Raw genomic sequence first — 27222 nt, forward strand, 5'->3', positions numbered from 1 at the left:
TACTTGGTGACTTAGTTCATTTGGTCCTCCCAGCGACCTATGAAAGAGATACCAGCATTTTCCCCATTGTACAGATGAAGAAACCTAAGTAGGTATCCAAAGTCACACTGCCGGAAAGCAGTGAGGCCAGGATTTGAACCCAGATATAACAGGAGATCCTTGGAAAATCCTATTCTGCTTGCCAGACTTTTAAGCCATTTGCCAGTTGTTCAGCTGTCCTTCAGTTGGAAAAGGACGAGCTTAATAAACTGTCACTAATATGCCCTTTTTGTTAGGACATACACACGGGAGTATTTAGGAGCAAAGAGGCAGCTTACTACCAAATAGTTTAAAAAGTAATAATAATCGAGTATGCACAAAGCAAAAATGATAAAGCAAGGGTAAGATATTAACAAGTGGGGAATCTGAGTGAATGGTATGGTGTATGGGAGTTCTGCAACTTGTCTTTAAGTCTGAAATTATTTAAAAATAAAAATATTTTGGGGCACCTGGGTGGCTCAGTCAGTTGGGCATCCGACTTGGGGTCAGGTCATAACCTCGTGGCTTGTGCGTTCGGGCCCCGCGTCGGGCTCTGTGCTGACAGCTCAGAGCCTGGAACCTGCTTCGGATTCTGTGTCTCTTCCTCTCTCTGCCCCTCCCATGCTCATGCTCTGTCTCTCTCAATAATAAATAAATGTTAAAAAAATTAAAAATAAAATAAAAATAAAAATATTTTAAAAGACAACACAAACCTGTGACAATGTGCTTAGAAAAAGTGATTCTCCGTCTTTCCCTATTTCATAGTATGCTCCCAAATTTCTAAATCTGTTTGGTTAAATTGGGTAGAACACCAGGAGAGATGTGTGTGCGTGTGTGTGCGCATGCACGTGTGTGTAGGGGGCCAGAAGTGTGAGCGTATTGCACAACTATCTTGCCCACTTCTTAGGTTCTGAATGAGAAAAGTAGTAACTGCATTTTGTGGCTCTTACTCATCAGGTTACAAAGCAGACCCTCCTGTCCCCTGACCTGAGAAACGGGAGGCAGGTCCTTCCAAGGGAGCTTGGCTAGAGAAAGCCTCTCTGTCCACTGCCTGCCAAGACAGCGCAAACAGGTCCCTGCCATTTGAACTTCCAGAAAGAAAAAAAAAAAAAATCTTTAGCAGCAGAGTGCCAAGAAAACAGTGCAATTTGTTTTACCTGATTATTATATAATATTACTTTGAGCCTAGAAAATAGATGGCTGAAAATCCTTTTGCTGTTGCTTGTCTGAATTATTCCCCTCACGGTTTTTCATAAGGAACCATGAATTAATTAGGGCCTGCAAGGAGAAAGGGTCTCCCTTGATCTCTAGCCAAGGATTCCCTAAATCGCTCAGTCTGCTTGGTCCAAACTCCTGTGCTTTTTAAGTACTGTGCACAGAAACCATTCTTTCCGTCAGCTCAGGGGGATTTCTGGAGCTTAGATGCATGACTCCCTAAGCTGAGGTTGTGTTTGTAAAAGCGAAGGGATGGGAGCAGCTAGAGGGGGAGAAGGCAGCTGAACAGAAGCACCATCCTTCACTCAGAGGCGAGTCTGGATATTCAGCCTCTTAGGGTGACACTAACCTCTTACAACCCTCCTGGATCACTTGGAAATCCTTTTGTCACACGGGGCATTTTGTCCTAATGATATTTGACTTGGTCACTTTTCCCAGTACCAGTCCCTTGAGCTAGAAGGGGTGGAAATGTGGACACTGAAATCTCAATACCCTTGTTTTTCTTCTCTTGGGGCTATAATTCTTCCACCTGTGTTAGCATCATTAGTTCCCACTTTACCTTTCAGACAGAGGCCTTGTGTTATGTATCTGGAACATGGTCTCTCATTCTTGGTACTGTTGACATAGTGGACCAGGTAATTCTTTGTTGTGGAGGCTGTGCTGAGCCCTGCAGGATGTTTAGCAGTATCCTGGCCTTTACCAGCTAAAAGCTAGTCGTACCCCCCTTCCAACTGCAACAACCAAAATCGTCTCCAGACATTGCCAAATGTCCCCTGGAGAGCAAAATCAACCTGGTTGCAAACTGATCTAGCACTGCCTTAGGAATAGTGGTCTTCCTGGTCTTCTTGAGAAACCACTGGGGACAGGAGAGGGACCAGAACAGGTTAAAGGCATTTGATTCAGCTTGGGCTGATGGAGCGAAGAGAAATAGTTGTGATTTGACGTGTGAGGCGTTCTGGAAGACAGGGCTTGCGGTATTACCCTGGGTGCTAGATCGAAAGTCTTAGGACTCTGTCATGTTCTGTGCTGGCTGTTCACACAGGAGTTTCTGAGAGCCATCTCAGGATCAGGGCAGTATGGGAAGCTGACCTAGAGGTAGTAAGATCCAGATTTCCTCTCCAAGGTCTTTCAATAATTAGAAACACGGCATCTTAAGAATGTTTGGGAGCGTCCGTCTGGGCCCCGCCCAGACTGGCTGCACATTTACCTGATCCTGGCAGTCTTTCTCTTTGCTCTGTAATTAGAACTGCCCTCCCGGCAGAAGGTCACAAAGCTCATCTTGTACATTCCAAAGAGCCGAGCTGTGGACCGCCCAGGATGAATTTCCATGAGTCTTCAGGTGTCCACCCTAATTTTTCAGGAAACTGCTCAGAGGGTTCATCCAAGAGAAAATACTTGTTGTGCCTAAAATTAGGATGAGAATATCAAGTCTGGTCTTCTAGGGGGCACTGTAACTTCAGCTAAAAAAAGGAACAAAACCCAGAGAGAGAAGTATGCTTAAGCACATGCATAATATACTTAAGAGCATGAGAATATGGGATTTTACTGCTTACTTAGGAATTTTGCACAGGTTTTCATAGTTCTTGGGGTCTGCTTTCAACTCTTGGGTTTGGGGGAGCCATACTGCTACCCATTTCATAAACTAACAATATAATATCAGATTGTTGAATAAAAAGCCATGTTCTAGAGAAAGGATCTGACCAGATCAAATATGGTCCTGACAAAATAACCTTCATAATTAATCAGCTATTGCTAAATTTAATCCCACTGTAATATTACTCTCTACTTCATGCAGGCCTTTATACTTTTTAAAATAATGTCTTAGTTATCAACCACCTTATAAGATGCCATTTACCGTGGCTCCTTCGGATGGGAGGCCTGGCCATTTGCAGTTTCATGCCTGTCATTTCTCTCCTGGACTCGTAATCGTCACCTAATCGGTCTCACTACCTCCACCCTTGCTCCCCCCACAATTTTTCTACCCAATAGCCAGATGAGCTTTCAGGTTTTTGAAAATTGCAAAATTGTCAACATTTCAAATTTTAAAATTTCAAAAAATATCATTCTCCTGCTTACAACCATCCAAGAGCTTAAAATAAAATCCCAAACTTCTTCCCTGTTCCCAAGGCCCTTCCCGGTTGGTCTCCCTCCAACCTCCCTGACATCAGCACCAGCCTGGACTTTGTACCCGCTGTACCCCATGATCTTCCACACTTTCCCTCCTGGTCTTCGTGTGGCTGGTGCCCTGTCATTCACTTCTCTGCCTCCTTGTCACTTCTGCAGAGAAGTCCACTCACAACACCCAATCTCCACCTCCCCTCCCATTTTATTTTCTTCATTGCTCTCATAATCACTGCCTGAAATTATTTTACATGCATATAGTTTTATTCAAACGCCACCATACTATAGGTATTGTTCTGTGACTTGAATTTTTTTCAAAATTCATTGTTGAATTTATTTTTAACAATGTGTCTTGTCTTAGAGCCCTTCCCTTGTCAGACTGAATAGGTCTACCCCATCCTTTTTAATGGCTACATAATACTCCTTTGGCTGTATGTGTTGTAATTTGTCTGATAGCTTCCACATTTATTTCTGATTTTTTATTATTACAAATAATGCTGAAGTGAAACATCCTTTTGAACACACATCTGTGCGCATGTGCAAGTTTTTTCTATAGTAATGATTCCTGGAAGTGAAATTGCCAGGTCAGAGGTTATGCCCATTTGTCATTTTGATAAATGCTGACTGCCATATTGCTTTCCTAAAAGGCAATCAATTTATACTCCCACCAACTGTGTGTTAGAGTGCATACTTCCCCTCATTCTCACTGACACTAACTGGATCATTTATTAAAAAAAAAAATGTTGCCTTAAGGAATATACAACAAAGTATCTGATTTCACATCACGATCCTGAAGGCCATTGTAGGATCATTTCCTGCTGATGTCCCTTGGAATCATGCCTCCAGGTCAGCTTGGGGAGAGGCAGCAAAACCCTCTGTGAGCTTTGAGAGTTGCCAAAGACAAATGAAACCTTTGAAAGCAGTCTCATCCATCGCAGCAGAAAGCCCCTCTGTCCAGCCACCAGCAGAGCGCGATCAATAACCTTGAGAGCAGTGGGCCAGCCTGACATTTCCTGCGTGCGCCATTCTCCTCCATCCATCATCCAAACACATCCCGGCCACTCAGCTTACACTGAAGAGAGTTGAAATCTGCCCAAGCACAGCAAGCCCCCACACCCAGTCTTGGCTTGTCTGGCATTACTCGGAAACTTCTGTTGGGTTGCACTTAAGGACGGGGGGGAGTTCAGGGGCTGGGGATAGTCAGGCACTCATTCTCCAGAAATGGCTTCTCAAGCCCAGAGAGGCACATCTGCTCTCTCTAATCGAGGGTAGGACAGCTACAGCAAGCACCAAGAAAAATCTCTCATTGCAGGGGCACCAAGAGCGTTAGGACGAAAGTAAGATTTACACTTAATAGCCCTACAATGACAAGCTGCATATTTTTTTTTAAGAGTTTTTGATTTTTCCTTGTCCCACCTTCACTTTTGTAATAAGGAAAAAACTCAGTTTTCCACCTTCTATGTAGGGAAAAACTCAGTTCTTCCATACTAGGACTCTCTTCCCTGGATGTCTCCTTTATTGCTCAAGCTCCTGACATTTCTGGTCACCAGTTGCGTGGAGGTTTTTCCCCAAGACAAGCCCTTCTCTGTGACACTAGCTGGATGTCCTACAACTTAACTCAATTCTGCCACTACCTACCTGGAGATAGCACCAGATCCCACAGGTAAGGTCTCAGTCCCGCCAGTGTGGCCCCCTCCCCCTACTCACACACATCTCAGGAGCCAGTAACAAGCCCAGGTTTGTCACCTGTGCTTTTGCCCAACCACTGGCTGTAGATCGGAGGTTCTAAAGACCCTTCCTTGGGTTTGATTAATGTGCTAGAGTGGCTCACAGAACTCAGGGAAATACCTATATTTACACTTACCTGTATTTACCAGCTTACTTTTTTTTAATGTTTATTTTATTTTTGAGGCAGGGGGGTGTGCAGAGACAGAGAGAGACAGCAGGTCTGAAGCGGGCTCCACGCTGACAGCAGAGAGCCCGATGTGGGGCTTGAATTCATGAACCGCGAGATTGGGAATGACCTGAGCCAAAGTCTGGGGCTTAACTGACTGAGTCACCCAGGTGCCCCCATTTACTAGCTTATTAAAGGATATGGTAAAGGATATAGAGGAACAGCCAGATGAAGAGATACATAGGGTGAGGTCTGAGAGGGTCCCAAGCTTAGGAGCTTCTGTCCCCATGGAGTTCAGATGTGTCACCTTCCCCATGTTGTGTTCAGCACCCTGGAACCTCTCTGAACCCCCTACTACTGGAATATTATGATGGCTTCTTCACATAGGCAGACCAAATATTAACTCCTTTTCCAGCTCCCTCTTTTCTCTCTAGAGGATTGAGGGTGGGAGAAGGTAGGGACTGAAAATTCCAAGCTTCTAATCATGGCTTGATCTCTGCTGACCAGTTCCCATCCAGGAGCACCAAGAGTCATCTCATTTAGAGCAAAAGACATTGCTATCACCCAGGAGATTCCCAACACAGTGGGAACTGTGTGTCAGGAATCAGGGTCATAAACCAAATATCAGAACAATAGATGTTCCCAGTGCTCTTGTCACTTAGGAATTTACAAGGGTTTTAGGAATTCTGTGCCAGGAACCAGGGTCAGAGACCAATATGTGTGCATATATATATATATATTTTTTTTTTCTATTATCTCATAACTTCCCTCCCCAAAGGAATTGTTAGACTTCCCCAAGAAAGAAAATTATGGCCAATGTTTCCTGGGTTCTAGTGTTATTTTACGTCTGTTATCTGACAACCCTGTGAGCTGAATAATATTATCTCCAGTTTAGAGATGTGTCGGTGGCCAGAGCAGTTGAGTAACCAACCCAAAGTCACCCAACTAGTAATGCTTGGGACAGGATTTGAACCTAGAGTCTATAAACTTATGCTCTATTGCCTCTTAGGCAAGCTCCATGTCTTAATTTAAGGAATTCCAAAGGCTTAATTTTGGTTGTTCATAGGTTATTATACATTTCTTTACTTATAGGTTCCTTCAAAGAGAAAACTCTACAATATCAATGAAATTGTTTCAAAACCGTGTCCTTTCTGCGACCCTGAAAGAGTCCAACACATGGTACATTTCTGTGAGCCAATTTCCTTTCTCCACTTCTGCAGGAGTTGATACTTGTCCCTTGGTTCCATTCATGTAGAACAAGACGGAGTGGTTCATTGGTTCACTGGGCACGCTGATTCAAGGAACAGGAAGGGTGACCAATTATATCAGCTTCTTATTACTGCTGCAATCAATTACCACAAACTTATCAGTTCAAAACAATGCAAAGTTATTATCTTCTAGTTCGGAAAGTCCTAAAACTATTGTTTTATAGTTCTTCCTGGAAGCTCTGGGGGAGATCTCCTTCCTTCCCCCTTCCAGCTTCCAGAAAACGGGTACCTTCCTGTCTCACAGTCCCTTCCTGCATCTTCAAACCTCTCACTGCCCTCTGCTTCCATTGTCACATCATCCCTGAATCTGGCCCTCTGGCATTCTCTCAGTGAGTACATCGGCCCCACCTGGAGAATCCAGGATCACCTCCCCATCTCACCCCATGGCAAGGTCCTTCATTTATGTCACACCTGCAAAGTCCCTCTGGCCATGTTCAGGTGACCCATTTACAGGTTCTGGGGATTAGGACGCAGACTTCTTTGGAGGCCTGGCTGTCATTCAGCACACCACACCAACCATCTCACTTTGTTGGGGACTGCGAGCCCTTCCAGGTCATGGAAACTTCAGTGTTGAAAGTAGGAAAGTTCCAGGCAAGCCTGGAGAGTTAGTTGCCCATAGCTGGGGGTGGGGTGGGGGGGGTGGGGGGGCCCTGGATTCAGGAAGATATTTTTACTGATTCATGGGAAAATAGAGAGGGAAGATGAACACAAGTAAGAAAGCTGTACAAGACACAGTGTTTTTCCAGTAACATTCTTAAGGGGAAAGTAACCTTTGACTTTTAAGCAGGCCCGTGCATTGTGGCCCAGCCCTAGAGCCTCAGCAGGACCACATCTCTACAAAAGGGACCCTTCTCTGCCTGATGCGCTCTACTTGTTTTACTTGGTAAAAGCAAAGCTATTCCCTCGATAAACTCTACTTCAGAGCCTGAATTATCCCTAAATAAGAAGCCTGTGTGGTGAACTTGTGTTCAAAAAGATTAGTGGTTAATAAAGTGTGAAATAACAGACGTGTAGTTAAAAATAGAGCCTGATTCCATGCAAATGACAGAAACCTGTCAAAAAACTACAGTGGGATTTTCACATCATGTGTGCTCTTCTGTCTTTATTCCTTCCCCCGCCTTTCCCCTCTCTCCCCCACCCCCACCCAGCCACCCACCCAGTTATATTTAGTATTACAGTCTGTGGGTTTTTAAAATAATTCTCCCATGTGTTTATGAGTCTCACTGAAGGGAAAACCAGTTCACGCCATATTTTTACATATATATTTAGCTTTCTATTTCTGAAGAAATAAATAGAAAAAAAAATCATTCCCAATAATGGGCGAATTCCAAGAAGTGTGGTTTGGAAAGAGTGGAGGCAGGGATCTGGGGAGCTTTTCCAGTGGACAGGATTCAAATGGAGAGGCCAGACTTTGGGGTGGGCACCTAGCAGCCAGGACACATGAGAGGTTCACCCCGGCTTGGTGTGTCAGAAGTGGCAGTCGTGGAAGTGAGGGTCATAAATCATTTCCTAGCTGTGAAGATGAAGGGACATGAATTCTCCCAAGCCAGAGGTAGTGGAGCAAGTAAGATGAGCAGTCATGAGAAGGGAACCATGCCGCTCTGTGCTACTCCCCGACAGCTGGTTCATCCTTGCACATAGAAGGGGCTGCAAAAGCCAGACACGTGGATGAAAATCCAGGCACCAGAGGAAATCCAGGTGTGCAAGGAGTTCCGGGAAGCATTACCCTCCCCGGTCAATTAAGGCAGCCTGAGGTGCATGCACTGGGGATGGGGGCAGATGGTGGGAGCAGACAGACGGTTAAGAGAACTGGATTCTGTGTCCAGGGTCGCTGGTCAGGGGGTGCAGGGCTGCCCTGAACATGGGTCCGTTCAAGGGCCTCACATGGACCCCCACAGGCATCCATGCCCAGCCCACCTCTTCTTCTGGTCAGCCATTGGCCACAGAGACTGGGCGGAAGAACACCCCAAACCTGGGGACCCTGTCATCATCGCCTTGGGAAATGTAGCCTTCCTGAGTCAGAGAGATAGGAGTAAGCAGGTGAAGAAAAAACTGTGCTCTCATAACCTCAAGAGACTTTCTATTTCACTGCTTCTCTTACAGTTAAGAGTACCTGGTGAGGGGAGGAGGGGCCATTGTTCTGGTGAATGTACATCTTCTCCGCCAGTTCCACTGAGATGTGATGGGAGCGTTGGTACATGGCTGGCTGGGGAGCAGGGCTGGCCAGCTCCAGGAAGAGCTAAGCCAATTGCTCCCCATGGAGACTGGGTCCATAACTAGCCTGCACTTATTACAGGGGGCCTGCAGCCCACTCAGCTAGCAGTGACCAAGGAATGGCCCGGTGGGCTTCCATGGTCCCATTCATGGGTCAATGTCAGACACAATGCTCCCTTCCGTACTTCTTTCAGATTCAAGTGGTTCGCTCACTTGAATACTGTCTTACGGCTTAGGTTAGACATCTCAGAGAGATAGGACCTGATATGATCCATCGGTTCGCCCACCCAGGGGAACGTTGATCACCCAGCTCTCTGCTTCCCAAACACATTGGGACTGGAGGGGCTGGGAGTAGAGGGAGATCCAGGAGGGTGCTCCAGGTCACGTTGGGGAGGGCAAGACCCCCTTAGTGATGAGGCATGAAAACAGTATCATTGCTTTTCAGGCAAAGAAAGCCAAGCTCTAGAGCCTTCTGTAGGACCTGGAGACTCCATTCCTGATTCAGTCCATTTGCTCATGCCACCTTTCCCCCCTGGAATGAGTTTCTTTGTTCTGCTTTAAAAATCTAGGTTTTACTGTTGTTTGGGTGTGGCGAAGCCAACAGATCAGGGGACCATCGCCACTGAAAAGATAATGACACTCACAGATCCCGAGAGTAGAGGGCATGTCTTGCTGCAGAAGGGCCACACAGGGGAGGCACCAGTCAGGAGATTGAGGGAGCCAGGGAAACACAGGCCAGAGCCTTTATTGTGGTTTCCGCAGGAAGGAAGTGGGGAGGCAGGGTAATGAGGTTTACAGTTAGCCAGTATGAATACTTCCAGTGGTTCTGTGATGTAGAAGCTGTCTCTATTGGTTTGGTACCTGGTCCTGGGGTGATTAGGGCAGGTGGATGGGGCGGGGGAGGGGTGGCCTGCAAGAGAGCCACACAGAGGGTGTGTTTGTGGGTATGGGCTCTGAATTGGTTAGTTTGCATTTGAAAGGTGTGCTCTCGGGTGCATTGTTTACTGTCTTTAGGATTTAGCTAACCCTGGGAGTGGTGTCCCCTTGAGGGCCAGCAAGGCTCCAGGTGTCCAAGCATCAGAAAACAGAAAAATAAAAAGACACAGTTAGTACACCTTCCTCTTCTCTACTGTCAGGACCAAGCCCAAGTCTCATCTGTTCCAGGAAAGTTTACCAGGCCACCTGATCCCATTGGGATCACTTCCTCCCATGAAATCCTATAGCATTTTAATGTTGCTGTTGTTCAGGTTTATATCCATTATCTAAGCAGAGCATATTGTGTCCCTGCATCAAAAACCAAAGATCCTTGGAAGTAGAGACTATGTCTTTTACTTCTCTATGTCTCCCACAGCACCTGGCACAGAGCCTTGAACATGAGAAATGCTCACTAAATTTTTGTTAAGGAATGTCCAAGGTTCAGTTTGCTAGGCCACAGGGATGGTTCCTTTAAAAGAAAAACAATTTCCAACCCCTGAGCAGGAAGAACCCTACTTTGTTTCTTCCCTTATGATCCAATAAACATTCTAATATTTAAATTAAAAAAAAAACAACTCTAAATTTTAGAATGTGTACAAATCCAGATCACGATTGTGAAACTCACAAATAAGAAAAATTCAGGCAGTTCCAGCTGTGAATACAACTCAGAAAGGGTCATTTCTAATTGCAGCTGAAAAGGAAAAATGGAGTTAGTATCGATGCCCTGACCACAGTGTTTCCTCCACTAACTCCCTGGAAGAGGAGAATAGATTACACCCATCAGCTGGTTTCACTGTGTAGCCAGGAGGCAGACAAGACATGTCTGTCTCATGAATTATTATTAATGGACAAATCATCTGTGTTGTGTCTGTCCGTGGCTGGTAGGTACAGCACAGGCTGTCAGGAGGGGAGATTTACCTGGTTTAAAGTGGCCTGGAATGAGTTGTGAGACAATAGTGGATCCTCATGGTGCTGAGGGCAGGAAAAAACAAGGCCACCCCATGGCATGGGCGCCTCCTCTGTGAATACAGGAGAAAGGAGGGTAGGCCAAATGGAGGATGGGTTGGACCTGAGTGTAAAATGTTAGAGGGATTTGGCTCTGCCTCTGGGGCAGAGCTGAGGGACAAAAATAGACCACATCTCGGGAAGCTTGGCATGAAATTAAATTCCAGGCCCTAGCTATAGCTTTGCCAGGAAACTACCTGCCAATGTCCAGAAATGCCCTTATCACACAAAGTGGAGGTGGTGGTGGAGTTGGGGCGGGAGGAGTACTTCTTTTGCGGGGACCCTAATGTTGCAGGGGCTGCCGCGCCTGTCTGTAGTCCCTCTCTATGCAAAATATAGTCTATAGGCCAGCAGCAGTGGTCCCTTCAGGAGTTGGCTGGAAATGCTGACTCTGGGGCAGGGCTGGGAGTAGTGTGAGGCCAAAGGGGAGAGCTCCCTCCAGTGCAAAAATTAAGGGGGGTATTCAAAAACTCAGTAATGGAGATAAATAACATTTTAAAAAATCAAAATTATTGCAAAATATCTATGGTGAACAAAATAAAGTAATTTTAAATGAAGACAGGATCTGACCCTGCACTTGAATGATCCTGCCCTTTCCCCCTCACCCTAATCCTGGTCCTGATCTCAGGCCCCACCCAGACCATTGGAATCAGAATCGACATTCTAACAAGATCCCTCAAGAGGATTCACATGCACATCAAAGTTTGAGAAACACTGTTTTGGACAATACCTCCGAAGCCATAACAACCCCAAATCTTGGAATCCAGACAGCAACAAAAATGGAAAAGGCTGAAGAGAGAAAAGTTTTAGAAGCACCCAGCCCCACGAGTTTGCTTGTCATTTGCCTAGATTTGCACACTACCACCTTACAATTGTGCCATGTTCCATAGTTTACTGTAAGCTTAACAAAAAAAATTTTATTTTGAAATACAGTTTCATAGGAAGTTGCAAAGATAGTACAGAGTGTTCCCCCATGCTCTCGACCTCTATTGGTTACATTTTATGTGTCTATAGTACAATATGGAGGTGAGGAAATTGATATTGGTATAAAGTGTATCTATAGTTATATGTCATCTTATCACATGTGTACATTCATGTAACCAACACAATTAAGATATAGAACTAGTCCCTTACCACGAAGATCTCCCTGGAGCCACAGCTTTCTAGTCACACCACCTCCATTCTCTGCCCCCACCCCTGTCCCTAACACTTGGCCATCACTAATCTGTATAATTTCTGAGACGGTTATGTATATGGAATCATATAGTATTCAACCTTTTGAGATTGGCTTTTTTCCCCACACAGCACGATGACCTAGAGATCCATCCTAATTGTTGCTAGTTTTTTTCCTTTTTATTGCCAAGTAATATTCCACGCTATGCATATACCACTGTTTGTCTAACAATTTACCCATTGCAGGACATTTTATTTATTTACTGTATTTGGTTATTATAGATAAGGCCAGTATGAATAACCATGTGCAGGTTTTTACATAGACATGTTTTTATTTCTCTTGGAAAAACATCCAAGAGTATAATTCCTGGATTATATGATTGAGCATATTTAGTTGTTTTGTTTTTTTTTTAAGAAATTGCCAAACTGTTTCTCAGAGTAGCTTTTTGCCATTTTCCATTTCCACTGCAATGTAGGAGAAATCCAGTTTCTCCATGCCCTTGTCAGCAGTTGGTATTGTCATTATTTTCTCTTTTAGCCATTCTGATTGGTGAATTGGCAATATCTCCTCGTGGTCTTAATTTACGTTTCTCTGATGCTTAGTACTATCGAACATCATTTCATAGACTTATTTCTCATCCACATGTCTGATTTGGTGAAATGTCTCTTCACATTTTTGCCCATTTTCTAGTTGGATTGTTAGTTTTTTTGTTTTTTAACTATTGCACTCTAAGAGTCCTTTTTATATCCTAGACATGAATCCTCAAATATGTGGATCCTCCCAGTCTGTAACTTGGTTTTCCTTCTCTTAACAGGGTCTTTGACAGAGCAAAAGTTTTTAATTTTGTGAAAGTCCAATTTATCGGGTTATTTCTTTTATGCATCGTGTTTTCAGCATCATGTCTGTCTTCACCAAGCCCCATGCCCAAAGATTTTTCTCCCACATTTTCATTTAAGTTTCTGTTGTACGTAATTTAAATCTATGATCCATTTTGAGTTAATTTTTCTATAGGGTAAGAGATTTAGGTTGACTTAGGGTTTTTGTTGTTGTTGTTGTTTATTTTTGTCTTTGGCTGTCCAGTTGTTTCTGCATCATTTATTGAAAAGACTATCCTTCCTTTATTGAATTATTTTTACACCTTCATCAAAATGCAGTTGGCCATACGTATGTGGAGCTATTTCTAGACTGTATTCTGTTTCATTGATTTATGTGTCAGCCTCTCTGCCAATACCTCACAGTCTTGATTACTATAGCTATATAAAAAGACTTAAAATTTGGATAGATTGATTTCCCTACTTTCTCATTTTTTTTTCAAGTTTTAACTATTCTAGTTCCTTTCCCTTTCCATGTACATTTTAGAATTATTTTGCCTGTATTTACACAAAAGAATCTTGCGGGAATGTTGATAGGAAGTGCATTTCATTTACATGTTGGTTTGGAGATAACTAATATCTTGCTATGTTATGTCTTCTAATCCATAAACATGGTGTGTTTCTACATTTATTTAGATCTTCCTTGATTTTTTTTAATCAGCAGCTTTTAGTTTTTAGCATGTAAGTTCTGTATATGCTTTATTATATTTATATTTAAGTATTTCTTTTTTTTTTTTTAGTGGTCTATTTAGTGGTCTTTTATAAGTGGTCTTGTGTTCTTAATTTCAGTTTCCACATGTTTGTTGCTAGCATACAAAAATACAATTAACTTTCTTTTGTTGATCTTGTGTCTTATGAACTTACTGAACTCATTTATTAACTCTAAGAATTCCCTTGCAGATTTCTTGAGATTTCTAAGTAGACTTTTATGCCATATGTGAATAGAGATAGTTGTTTTTTTTTTCTTTTTGATCTCGATGACTTTTCTTTTTCTTGCCTTCAAGTACTATATTGAACAGCAGTGGTGACAGCAGATGTCCCTGCCTTGTTCCTGATTTTAGGGAGAAAGCATTCTATCTTTTGCCATTAAGTATGACATTTGCTATAGGTTTTTAAGGATGTTTCTTATGTTGAGGAAGTTCCTTTCTATTCCTCATATTCTGAGTTTTTATCATGAATGAATTTTGAATTTTGTCAGCTGCTTTTTCTGCATCAATTGATACAATCGTGAATTTTCTTCTTTATATTGTTAATTTGGGGAATCACATTAAATGATTTTTCAGATATTGAAACATCATGCCTGAAATACATGCCAATTGGCTATCGTGTATTATTCTTTCTATGTATAGCTGGATTCTATTTGCTAATATTTTGCTAATGATTTTTGCATATTTTGTACTCTCTTTGCCTGGCATTGGTATCAGGGTAATCCTGGCTTCATGAAATAAATTGGAAAGTGTTCCTCTTTTGTCTATTTTCTGCAAGGGACTCTAGACTTGTTTTGTTTTTAAAATTTCAGCTTTACTGAGGTATAATTGGCATATAAAATTTAAGATACTTAAAGCATACATTGTGGTGATTTGATAGACACAGACACTGTGGAAGGACTCTACACATCTAGTTTATTAACACATCCATCACTTCACATACTTTTTTTGTGTGTGAGAACATTTTAGTTCTACTCTCTTAGCAAATTTCAGTTATACAATACAATGTCATTGTGGTGTTGTGAATTATAAAAAGCAGCTATCTGGTTGTCATCCACAGTTCCTGGTCCACAGCTCTCAAAGCCTTTGAAATGAGAGCAAGAAGAGCATATTTTATTATGATATTTGGTCTTTTTTTCTCAGTTCCTGAAAATGCTTCAGAACCATAAACGTGAAATGGGTGTCTTGTTATTCATAGCAAACCCCTCTCTGCCACAACTAGGTTTATGTTAATGAAGCGACTTTTGGAAACACCTAAGGATGGAGGCTCCTGGCCAGGGAAACCAGCTATAAATAGAGGGTTGGGACTTTCAGTCTCACCCCCTGATTTCTGGGGAGGTGACTTGGCTTGAGGCTGACTCAATCATCAATGGCTACTGAGTTAATCAATTATGCCCATATGATGAAGCCTCCATAAAATCCCCAAAAGGAGGGCATTAGGAGAACTTCTAGTTTGGGGAACCAGAATGCTTCCATTTACCTTTATGCTGGATCCTAAACACCATGAGGCCCCAAATTCCACAAAGACAGAGGCTCCTTTGTTTGGGACCCTGCCCGGTGTATCTCTTCATCTGGCTGTTGATTTGTATTCTTTAATATCCTTTGTAATAAATTGAGTGAGTAAATGAGCTTCCTGAGCTCTGTGAGCTGCTGTAGCAAATTAATCAAACCCAAGGAGGTGACGGTGGGAACCCCTGATTTATAGCCAGGTGGTCAGAAGTATAGGTGACAATCTGGCCTTGCAATTTGGCATCTGAAGGGGAGGAGGCAGTCAGTCTTGTAGGGCTGAACCCTTAACCTATGGGGACAGATACTATCTCTAAGTAGATAGTGTCGGAATTGAGTTGGGCCGTAGGATACCTGCTAGCGTCTGAGAATTGCTTCGTGGTGTGGCTAACACACAAACACATACACGTTAAAATTGGGAGTTAAAACCATTTTAGTTTTCCACTACAGTTAGCATGTTTTATAGTAGATCCATCTGTAGCTTTGTTTTAAACTCTTCTTTAAATGTTTAATAGAATTCTCCAGTGAAACTACATGGGTGTTATGCACCTTTATATTGAGAATTTGATTTGATTTTCGTAGCAACCTTGCAAAGAAGGCATTTTACAGATATGGAAGCTTAAGGCTCGGAGAAATGAAGTGACTTACCCAAGATCTAGACATCTTCTGATTCCAAATTCAGTATTGTTTCCACAAAACCACACTTCCTGAGTTAGATGTCACTAGGCAGACTCTTCAGGCATTTGGAATCTCTTTGAGAAACAAGGAAAGAGAATAATCATATCTGTTCCTGGCCACTTGTGTTTAGCTGGGTGCCAGCTCTTTCTTGCTTGACATTACATTCAAGTTAGGGGATAATCAGGCAACTAATGAATTGCTGGGTATAAAACCTAGTACTATTAGCACAATCATAAAGGTGCAGGCTACAAGATTGATGACACATACATTGACACATCCCTCTGCAAAGTCTCAGAAGCAAAGCAAACAAAAATGTCTGAAGAGAGAAGGAAATCCTACTTTCGCGGTCCCTGGACATTCCCTGGGAAGTTTCGATGGGTCATCTCCCTCCTCCATCCCTCATGACCTGACCCCATATTTCCCACTAGGAATGACTATCCTGTTTAAGATAGGATTTTTCACCACCTTCACTCTCCCTTCTGCGAGTGAATTTTCTTCCAACTCAGAGCATGTCACTTCCTTGTTTAATAGCCTTCCACGATTCTCTGTTGTCTATACTTCTCAACTTTATGGTTGTTGTCTATGTATGCCTATGGTTCTCAAATTTTAGAGAACAGAAGAATCACCCAGGGACACTAATGGAAAATGTAGACTCTGAAGTCCTAACCCCAGAGATTTTGATTCAGTAACTCTGGACTAAGACCCAGGAGTCTATATTTTAATAACCTCCTCCTAATGATTCCAGTGTAAGTGGTCCAAGGAATATTGTTGACCAGATAGCAATCACTGGCATAAAAGTTGTAGTCCATGGCCTGGCTTTCGGGGCCCCCTGAAGTTTGATTCCAACTTGCTTGGTCAATAGTACTCCTCCCTCACCCTCACCCTTACCCCTACCAGGCCTCCTATAGACCAAAATAATGGGTAAGACTGGACCATTTGTCTAGAGTGCTTTGGAAAGGCAAACTTAATCTCTCCTGTCCCTTTTCCCCCTGCCCTTAACATCTCAACATCAGCACAGAGTTGTTCAAACTATAGGTTGCCACAGGTTTTGATCAGCTTTTTATTTAAATTTATGATTGCTGGAATAGAATACATGGAAAATGTCAGTGTGCATTGCTGTAGTTAAGGGTATTGTAATATATTTGTTTCAGTTAATTATACATATACATGGGTATGTACTATGTCAGGATATGAAATGTATTTCTTACTGTGGGGGTACTACAGCAATAACATTGAAAGCCACAGCTATAGAACTCACCCACTTTGCCTCTCATTGGATCCATCAGGATAGCCTTCTGGTTCTCCATTATTGTGAACCTTTGGAGAATAATAAATACTCTTACCATAAGATCCAGCCATTGCACTCCTAGATACTTACCCAGTCGAATTGAAAACCATGTCCATGCAAAAACCTGCACATCAATGTTACATCTGTTTTTTTCATAATCAGTGAAAACTGGAAACAACCAAGATGTCCTTCACTTGGTGAATGGATCAACACATGGTACAAATGGATAAACAAATTGTAATACATCCAGACAATGGAATACCATTCAGCGATGAAGAAAAAAATGAGATATCAAGCCACAAAACTACATGGAGGAAACTTAAAAGCATACTGTCAAGTGAAAGAAACCAGTCTGAAGAGGCTACCTTCTGTATGATCTGCTTGGTGTTTTGGAAAAGGCAGAACTAGAGAAGTGATAAAAAGATCAGTGGTTACCAGTGGCTGTGGGGGGGCGGGGGGGGGGGGGAGAGGTATGAGTAGGTGTGGAGCACTGTGGACTTTGAGCTTAGGGAAGCTATTCTTTATGCAACTGCAATGGTGAATACATGTCATTATGCATTTGTCAAAACCCAAAGACTCTACAACACAGAGTGTCTCTTCATGGGAACTATGGCACATAGTTAATTAATCATAATGCATCAGTATGGACTCATCAAGAGCAACAAATGTACCACACTCATGCAAGATATTAATAATAGGGGAAAACCGTGTCGGGGCAAGATAAGAAAGAAGGTGCGGGCTGAGTATATAGAACTCTGCATACTATCTGCTCAATTATTCTTTAAATTCAAAGCTTTGCTAAAGAATAAAGTCCATTATTTTTTTTTTTTTTTACAAAACTAAGAGATTTCACATTGAAAGAAAAAAAGGCAAATGTGATGAGAATTATTTTTGAGTTGTAAGAGAGCCAACAAGGAAATCCTGGAAACTTGCTTGTGAACTACACAGCCAGCCTCGCCACTCAAGAACCCCCTTAATCGTCCTGGCCACATTTCCTCAGGAGTACAAGCTGGGCCCTGTTGGGTTTGCACGCTGAACCCCTTTGGAAGTCAGAACCAAAATTTTCATGCCCTTCCTCGTTTTCTAGATTTTCTCATGGAAATGAGATTGGGCTTGTCTGGTAAATTTGAAAAAGCAACATCATGAACTCCTTGCAAAGGAAAAAAAGCTTTTCTGTGTCTGAAGTTTTCTCAATCAACTATAATGATGGCTTTCCTGTTAATTCTCCCTAATTATGTAGGAGGCCTTTTAAGTTTGTTTTGGTGGTTTTTCTCTTCTGAGAGAAGGCCATCAGCCCACCTTTCATATTATAAGAAGGTGGTGGCAGTTACTGCTTCTCCTTCCTCCTTTTAAGTCACTCGTCCATTTTAGAATTTCTGTGAGTGATCACAGGTGTAAATTCCCATTTGTCCCTGGAGTGGCTCTCAGTGAGGTGATTGTTCTAAATCCCTCTAAGCTACCCACTCGTCAAGCAGAGGACCTTTACAATTGGACGAATCCCCTATTGTAAAGCCTTTTGCTTTGGGGGCCAGAATCTCGCTCCATAACCTTTTTGAATCACCAACATAACTTCAAAAATTGTCACTTTCCATTTAAATGGCAAGAAAGCTGTCAGGACATAAACCCTACAGAGAGGGAATGTATTGATTTCAATGATCACCTTTAATCCACACCTTTCCTCTTTATAACGTGTGGTTTTCTTCTCTTAATTAGAAAGAGCCAGGGATTATCTGCACAAAACTGGAAGGTTTATTGTGATTGGTGGGATCGTCTCTCCTGTCCACGACTCCTATGGAAAACAGGTGGGTTCCTCCTTCACCCTCTCTAACCTGATGGCTCCTCTGGCTGCCCCTGCTGCCATCTCCACTTCACTCCCCGGAAACACAAGATGCCCGAGAGCTGGCGTCCTGCTCCCATCTCTGAACCACAGTCAGACCTGGGCGGGTGGGGGCCGGGCGGCAGCTGGCAGGAACAGCTGCCCGTGACCGCGGCTGCGCGCAGCTCTAGGCCCCATAGGCCCTCATTAGCAGCAGAGCGGGCACACCCGCTGGGGGCCAAGAGTGACTTGGCATGGAAGCCACCCTGGCAGCTGGTGATGGGCTGGGCAAGTCTTTCCCGGATTTTAGGAGGAAAAGACCTATCTCTGCCTCTTACGCTTTGGTTTAAAATTCCTTTCCTTGTCGCTCCCTCCTTGCCTCATGTCCGGGAAAATCTAGGGGTCCTCCTGGCATTTCCATCCCCCTCCTTCCCCGGATACACCTCACACCTCTGGGGAGGTCGCCCAACCAGCCTGCTTGAGCCCAGAGACAAGGCAACGTTTGCCTGGTTAAGTCTGGTCCCTGTGCCGGGCACAAGTTGGCCACTTCATCGGAGAGGTCCACCTACTGACCCTGTCGGGAGTAAGGTACTCCCACGCCCTCCATTCCTTTTCTTTTCCCTCCGCCCCTCCCTGTGTGTCTCTGTGGCAGATGGACTTGCAGGGCGGCCACACCCTCCTTCCCTGTCACCACTGACAAATGGCTGCCCTTGAATAACCGGGTGGCTAGGGATGGCGTCTCAAGGGCGGCTGTGGGGAGTGGAGCCAGCCTCCTGGTGATTGCTCTGTTGCTCCCCAGGGCCTTGTGTCAAGCCGACACCGTCTCATCATGTGTCAGCTGGCCGTCCAGAATTCCGACTGGATCAGGTAGGGCTGGCCTGGTGTGTGTGGATCAGGTGGGTGGCCCTGGGCCTCACTGGGGGTGAGTGCAGGAGGAGGAGGCGTCCTCTCAGCCATTTGGATCCCACAGGGGTGGGGAGGCCAGCCCAGACGTTAGCCACTGTGGAGGGAATAATTATACTGACCTTCAGAGGTGGCCCAACTGAGAGCTCTATCTTTTAACCAAGCCATAACGCCCACCAAACTGAAGAGGGAAGCTTCAGTGTTGATTCTGCCCCGGGACTTTTGGATCCAGTATTCCTGAAGCATCATTGGATTTAGGGTGAGGCCTGGCCAGGAAATCTGAAAGGCCTCTCCACTTTCCTCCCCAGTTGCTTCCTGCGAACTCTACCTTTTAAGGGAATATTCCCTGGCCCTGGCTATTTCCCCTTCCAGGACTCTGGCTCCCTAGGGCTCCAGGCTGACCGTGGCACAGAGGCACTGCAAGCGAGCACTCAAGGCCTTTCCCTCATACTCTGGGCACAGTCCTCACTGAGATGGCAGACACCATTATCTGCACGGCTTGCCTTGTAATTAAAGCGAGCCTCCTCCACTAGTTATGCTAATTACGCTCCCCAAAGTTCCTACGGTTATCATTTGCATGAGAAAATGGCGTTTAAAAAAAATAATGGCGCACCATTTGTACCGTAATATCTCCCCCTGGAAAAAATAAGCAGCACCTAGAGGTTTCCATGAAAGGAGGAAAACGAAGAAAAGCTGACCTCAGAATGAGACGGAAGAGACGGGCTGGGCGGGAAGGAGAGCAGCGAAGTGAAAATTAAATAGTGATCCTCACCATTTGTGTGCAGTGATTTGTGTAAGAAACGCTTGCCCTTTACAGACTATCTCATCCCCTGAAGATGTAGGTTGGGTCGAGAGACAGCTGCCTTCTCTCTGATGAGAGACATGCCCGGAGAAGTCGAGGGGTTTGAGCATGTACAACACATCTGTGGTCAAGTCAGGGATAGAAGCGAGGCCTTTACACATTCTGGCTCCCGATCTTCTGGGGAAAGCGGAGTCCAGGGGGAAATATTGGGCAGGAGGTCTATCCTGATTGGATGTTATTAGAAGATCCTGAAATAATTGCTTCATTCATTCATCGAATGTTCACCCAGCACTTCCCACCTGCACTGCTCTAGGCAATTGGGAGAAGGCAGAATTCTAAGAACTGAGATCACTAGCAAGGCTCAGGTAGCTCTAGAGATAAGGGCTGAGCCCCAGGACTTGGCCAGTATGGTGTCTGCCTGTCTCAGGGGAGGTGGTGGTTAGGCGTACAGGGAGCCTGACACACAGGCTGACTCTCAGGGGTTTTTGGTTAGGGAGATCTTACCCCTGGGAAGCTTAGGTGCGTGTGCATGGTGGGAGGTGGGCAGGGAATGCTCAACTGCTTAGGAGATGTTTGAGAAATAGCCCAATTTAGCAGTTCATTAAGTTGGCAATTAAGCCCGAGTGCTGCATCAGTCTGGGGCTGGATCCCTGCTCATTTCACATCTGCGTGTACAGGAGGGGTGGACCAGCACGCGGGTCTGCGCCTCTCAGTCTGACTGGTACCCCGCCCCCCCTCCATGCCCACAAGGCCCCCCACCTGCACAGGGAGGCAGACAGGGGCCGATTCCCCAAGTCAGATATCTGCAGCCACCACTCAACAAGGGCCTGGCTTTTAATCCTGATCACAATCCTAGAAGGCCCAGAGGAGAATTTCCATCTCGTGGGCAAGCACAAGAGACTCTCTATATAAAACTCATTGGGCCCTTCCAATAACCCCACAAGAGAGTTACCGTAGTTATTTTACAGGTGGGGAAAGTGAGAACCCAAAGACAACGTAACTTTCCCAAAGCCCCATACTCCTCTGGTTTTATAGAGGGGGCAGCTGGGGGGGTAGAAAGGTGTTTCAAGCCCACATTTGTTCTGATTTGGGATCTAAGTACATGGTGTGAGCAGGTTTGCTAAGTGCCCTGAGCTATACAGTCTCTGGAAGGAACTACTAAAGAAAAAGTGTTGAGAATGGAAACCCAGGGAAACCTGTTTCTGGTCATGTCAGGGTGGACCCGTGGGAGTGCTATCAGGACACCTGGCAGACAACCTGCAGTGTGCTGGAACATCATCGGGACCTCATGAAGGTGAGCCGGGCTGTGGCTGAGGGGTGGGTGGCCCCCAGAAGCCGAGCGGGCTGGTAAGGGTGCTGCTGCTGGCCTACTGACCTGGTTCAGTTTCCTGCTTCCCAGACAGCTGTGTGGGAAACCAAGCCCGGGGCAGCAGGAAGGAGGGCAGTGAACTCGAACCCAAGCAGCTCCAGAGCCTGTTCCCCTGTCTTGCTTCCTCTGCTCAGTATGACTCGGGGCGATGTTCACCTTCCAACAGCAAATCCAAGGTGGGATTAAGGAGACCCCCGTGGGAGGATTTCAAGGCAGACAATGTCCTGATCCGTGTTATATTAGTGGATAAAAAAGGAAGCACAGAGAGGTGAGCCAACCTATCTGAGGACACACAGCCACTGCTCAGTGGCTTGTGCCCAGGTGGTAGTGACTGAAGAGCTGCTTGCCAGGTTAGAACGAGTCCCACACCAGTCAGCAGCACTGGCCAGAATATGTAGAAAGCACCCTTCCCAGATCAATACCAGCCCATCGACTTCCACAGTAACGGATGTAGAGCTGTGCCATCCATAGGAGGAGGCCCGACCGACCGAGACAAGATGCAGTGGACCCTACTCACCTCCACTGGCATGGCCACCATGCCTTCCCCAGCCCGAAATGGCAGTCCAGATAGCATTGTTCTGACTCAGGGAGCACCTCTACCCACCTGTGTTTTCTGTCAGTGGGGCCAGAACCTTCTCTTTGGGGAGCCATCAGCAAGCCCCCATCTCCTCACACTCCACCAACCATGCAGCTGTGCTTCATGTTAATAGTGCTGGAGTTTAGGGCTCCCAACAAGCCAGGGAGTCAGGAGTAAGAGGAGGAGGGAAAGGGCCTAGCTGACTGTTGCTTCATCTATTAGGTTTGTCCTTCTTGAAATTGAAGAAAACCCATTTTCCCTTCCTTCTGTTTTCAGAACCCTTCACACACATCCTGAGTCTTTTCCAGTCCCCTTGAAAGGATTCTGAGACAGGGTGACCCTGACTTGACCCTCTGTGCTGGTCTCAACAACAGCAGGAAGAAAAGACATCCTGTCTTACTACATAAGGGTGTATCAGTCAGGATAGGCTAAGATATGCTGTAGTAACAAACATTCTTAAACACTTAGCAACTTCACATAAGTTTATTTCTCACACTACATGGCAGTGGGGGAGGGGGACAGCTGGGGGCCTGGGCTCCTTCTAGTCACATAGGAGCCTCAGGCTCCATGATGGAAAGGAGGAATCAGGGGCCCTGCAGACGTGCCTGAGACCTGGCTCTACCAGCCATGAAGCCTGGCTGCTATTTTGCTGTCTAAATGCCTGGGCCTCCCAAAGCCTCCCTTTGTTACTCATGCCCAGAGGCAGGAGTCTGGGCCAGAGGAGCTCAGCCAGGAGTCCCAGCTGTTGCAGGGACGGGCACAGGCTGGCAGAGAATGTAAGTCCCTGTCTTGGAGCAGGAGCTGATAGCTCCCCATCTCTTCAGTTCTGGCATCAGGCCATGTTCCTGTTGGAGAGACTACCACAGGGCACACTTCACAGGTGACTCAAGGCCGTGCTTGGAAAGGCCCCTGAGGATCTGAGAGCCCACGGAGGGCCAAAGAGGGCAACACAGGGCATGTGGCTAGTCCTTTTCTTTTCTACCCAGAACAAGTCCATTGGGATTAATGGTGCAGTGCAGCGGGAGGAAGAAATTCTTCAGCTACCAGACCTGTTATTAAATGAGAATGTGGCCTTTTCTTTTCTGGAGCTGAAATAATACTAAAAAGGAAGCAGGCTGCCCCTTCCACTCCAGCAACCACCACTGGGAGGAGAATCCCGCAAAACAGGCTGAGAAGTTCGTGCTGTCCCGGCCTCAGCTGGCTCCCAGATGTGACTGGATGCTGCTGTGACCTCCTCCTGTCCGAAACACAACAGAAGTGACAGGTCACCCCTCAAAACAAATGTCAGCCCTTCTGGGGCTTGGAAGGATGCCGTGCTGCCCTGCTTGTGTGGAAGGGGTCCCTTCTGAGGGTTGCCACAACCCTGGGGCTTGGGGCTCTCTGGCCTCAGGACTCCATAATCCAGAACGAGTCATGGGCCGCGGGGTGGGATGCTGGCTTTCAGGGAAGGGACCTTGAATCAGCAATGGCCCTTGTGAAGCTAAACGGATTGAAAATCCATCCTTTGTTTCTCAGTTGCCCAGTGGCAGGCCTCCCACCCACCGTGGGGAGGGGGGGTTGCTTCTGGGTCAGCTGTGAAAAATGCTGCCTTATCAGCTCTCTGCTTTCTGCGGCACCAGAGGGAAGCAGCGGGCCAGATAACACAGGACAATGGATAATACACATAGAATTTCCGTTTGGCTCTGGAATGTGTATTCACACTGGCAGGCAAGCGCGAGAGTGCCCAGAACCCCACCCCCTCTTCCTGCAACACAAACACATCCTGCTCGGCCTGGCACCACTCTCTGGCTCTGCCCATCATTGGCATCTCTGGCCTGGAGAAGCGGCAGGTGGTGATAGTGCCTGGTGTTTGTATGACCTTTCCCAAGCTCACACAGCCCTTTCGCAGACATGACCTCATTTGAGCCCCGTGAAGCAGGCAAGGAGGGCAGGTATGCACGTTACACAGAAGGTTACAACATCGGCCGTCATGTGGCAAATACTCTACCTCTACGGGCAAATGCTTTGCAAATGCTCACGTGTTAATCCTCCCACAACCCGGAAAGGCAGCTATGTGGCCTGTCCATGTTCAACGCCTGAGCTGAGGTTCAAGAGAAGTTAACTATCCAAGGTCACGTAGTGACAGAGGGGGCTCAACCTGAACCACTGTCTGTGCAACAGTACATCGCATGCTTTTGCAGCACTGAACTGTCCGGCCTCCTGCCAGCCTAGTGCAATCACGCAGTGGGGCCGTGTCTAGAACCCGCTCTTGCCACCACTGCGCTCTCCCTCAGCAACGAGTGGCCTCCCCATGATAGATGAGCAGATGAGCATTGGGAGATAATTGGGAAATGCTTCTCATAAGTAACTTGGCTAATGACACTGACCTTGCACTTCTCCCTTTCCCCAGCGGGTGACTGGCTGCATCCTCTCCAATGTCAACACACCCTCCATGACGCCTGTGATCGGACAGCCCCAAAATGAGACCCCTCAGCCCATTTACCAGAACAGCAATGTGTCCACCAAGCCCACTGCAGGTAGGGCAACATGGATGTGGGGCCATGGTTCTCAAACTTCAGAATCACCTGGAGGGCTTGTTGAAGTCCAGGTTGCTAGGTCCTTCCCCAGAATTTGATTTAGTAGGTCTGGGAGGGAGACGATAATCTGCATTTTTAACAAGGTGATACGGATGCCCTGGTCCTTAAAATACAGCATCAGAGAGAAATAGTCACAATGAGAGAGAGACTGAGAGAGACAGGGTTGGTGGTGTGCATTTTTTCCCCTGCATTTAAATATAAATATAATTCGTTTAACTGGGAATTAAACATACAATAAGGCAGAATTTTTCTCTGCCTCTTCCAAGGGGGTTGAGGATCTTGCCCAAGGTCACAGAGTGAGGAGGTAGTGGGACTAGGAGTCAAACCCAGGCATCTGCATTCAGCATCCCACACTCTTAACCACCTTTTCAGTGACAGAAAGGGCTTCAACATTTACTCAACACCTGTTACTGTAGGCCTGTACGATGTTCAGTGCTTTCCACAGATTCTCATTTAGTGCAGTAATTCTGCAATATAGATATTATGTTCCCATTTATCAAGAGAAAACTGAGATTCAGAGAGGGTAAGGGGTTCGCTGAAGATCACACAGCTCAAAAAGTAAAAGAGCCAGAATTCATATTCAGGACTATCTGATTCCAAGGTCCCTGTTTTTTCTTTAAAAAAAAAAAAAATTTTTTTTTTAATATCTTTATTTATTTCCGAGACAGAGAAAGACAGAGCATGAGCAGGAGAGAGAGAGGGAGACACAGAATCCGAAGCAGGCTCCAGGCTCTGAGCTGTCAGCACAGAGCCTGACGCGGGGCTCAAACTCACGGACTGCGAGATCATGACCTGAGCTGAAGTCAGTTGCTTAACCGACTGAGCCACCCAGGCGCCCCGGTCCCTGTTTTTTCTAATATATACAAATATATATATATTTTACCAGACCAATTGTAAGAGACAGATCCTGGTATTACTTTTCAAGCCTAGAGGCCATAAGCTGTTATGTTATTAGTCTGTTATAAACAGGGTAGTCCACAAAGAGCCAGAATTACTTAGCTCTCGTGTGGGGGCTCAGAAAAATTTTTTGGATTACAGCCCAGAGAGATCATCCAAAACCAGATCCCCCTCAGCCAAAGTGGGATGTCTGATTATTACAAAGTCTATCTTCATGGGAAGGCATGAAGGCCAAGGCTCATATTAAAAAATGAAAAAAGCCAATAGCCTCTATGCCTTTTAAATGGAGACTACAATCCAATTTATGCAAACATAGCTGCAGAATATATATATATTTTTTTAATGGAGGAAAGGAAATACCATACCAACATGTCAGTGGTGTTATTTCCAGGGGTGGGGTTATGGGTGTTTTTTATCTTCCTCTTCTTATATTTTCCTCTTCTATATTTTCCAACCTTCAACATGAAATAATAAACATGAGCAGAAAAGAGATTCCAGTCTGTGGTTCAAAATGCCTGTGCCTTGGACTGCAAATGAGAAGGAATGTTTGCTGTCACATTTCTGTTCTTTGTCTCTACCCTCCTGCCTCCCACCGCTCAACCCCTGCCCCCTCCAGTGCAACCCCAGTGTTTAAGTGGCCCAAATGCTGGGCATAAGTTGTGAGTGGTTCTCTCCCTCTGTCCCTGTCTGTCTTGCTCTCTCCTATAGCCAAGATCTTGGGGAAGGTGGGAGAAAGTCTAAGCCGGATCTGCTGTGTCCGCCCACCAGTGGAGCGCTTCACCTTTGTGGGTAAGGGAGCAAAGACCTTTCCCGTCCCGTCTCTTCTTGGTCCCCTCCCTTCATTCATTCAGCAAACATCGCCCTGCCTTGGGGTGACCATTTATAAAGCAGTGATGGAGAGAAAACAGTGGTAAACAGGAATGTCCCCAGGCCTGCAGTGCCAAGCAGTTAGGGGAACCCCAAGGGCGTGACCCACCTGCCCTCGGGCTGCCGGGAGACCTCAGCGGTGATGTGTTCATTTCCCATCTCCCACACAGAATGAGGCCACATGCCGAAGAGTTTTCAGGGGCCCAGAGTCCTCTCTCAGGTCCTCCCAGCTCTGGCAGTGTCTGTGCTCCTGCTGATAGGCTACGAACACACACGCTTTTTCCTTAATTTTCTGCTTCTGGCTGTTCCCTCAAGGGCTCAGCAGGGATGAGAATATCTGAAGTCTGTGGGGCTCTTTCAGGGTCCCCCAGTTCAACTCTGCAGAGAGCTGAAGGTCCAGACCTCATTCCTTTGACTCTTTGGGGCTGATTTCTGCCATTTCTGAGATGTCCATTTTCTGGCATCTTGAAAAGGAACTAA

The 27222-nt window shown here is 45.5% G+C and overlaps 1 protein-coding gene across 1 annotated transcript in view; it reads left to right on the forward strand.

The window, feature by feature from the left end:
- The window catches only part of NMNAT2 (nicotinamide nucleotide adenylyltransferase 2), a 146767-nt gene that overhangs the window by 93759 nt on the left and 25786 nt on the right, over positions 1 to 27222 (forward strand). Inside the window, exons 2-6 of the mRNA XM_043568014.1 lie at positions 18649 to 18737; positions 19551 to 19618; positions 21672 to 21750; positions 24792 to 24918; positions 26584 to 26664. Of these exons, the coding sequence (XP_043423949.1) occupies positions 18649 to 18737; positions 19551 to 19618; positions 21672 to 21750; positions 24792 to 24918; positions 26584 to 26664 (444 nt within the window). The remainder of the gene's footprint in view (positions 1 to 18648; positions 18738 to 19550; positions 19619 to 21671; positions 21751 to 24791; positions 24919 to 26583; positions 26665 to 27222) is intronic.

This window comes from Prionailurus bengalensis, chromosome E4, assembly GCF_016509475.1.
Source record: "Prionailurus bengalensis isolate Pbe53 chromosome E4, Fcat_Pben_1.1_paternal_pri, whole genome shotgun sequence".
Classification (NCBI taxonomy): domain Eukaryota; kingdom Metazoa; phylum Chordata; class Mammalia; order Carnivora; family Felidae; genus Prionailurus; species Prionailurus bengalensis.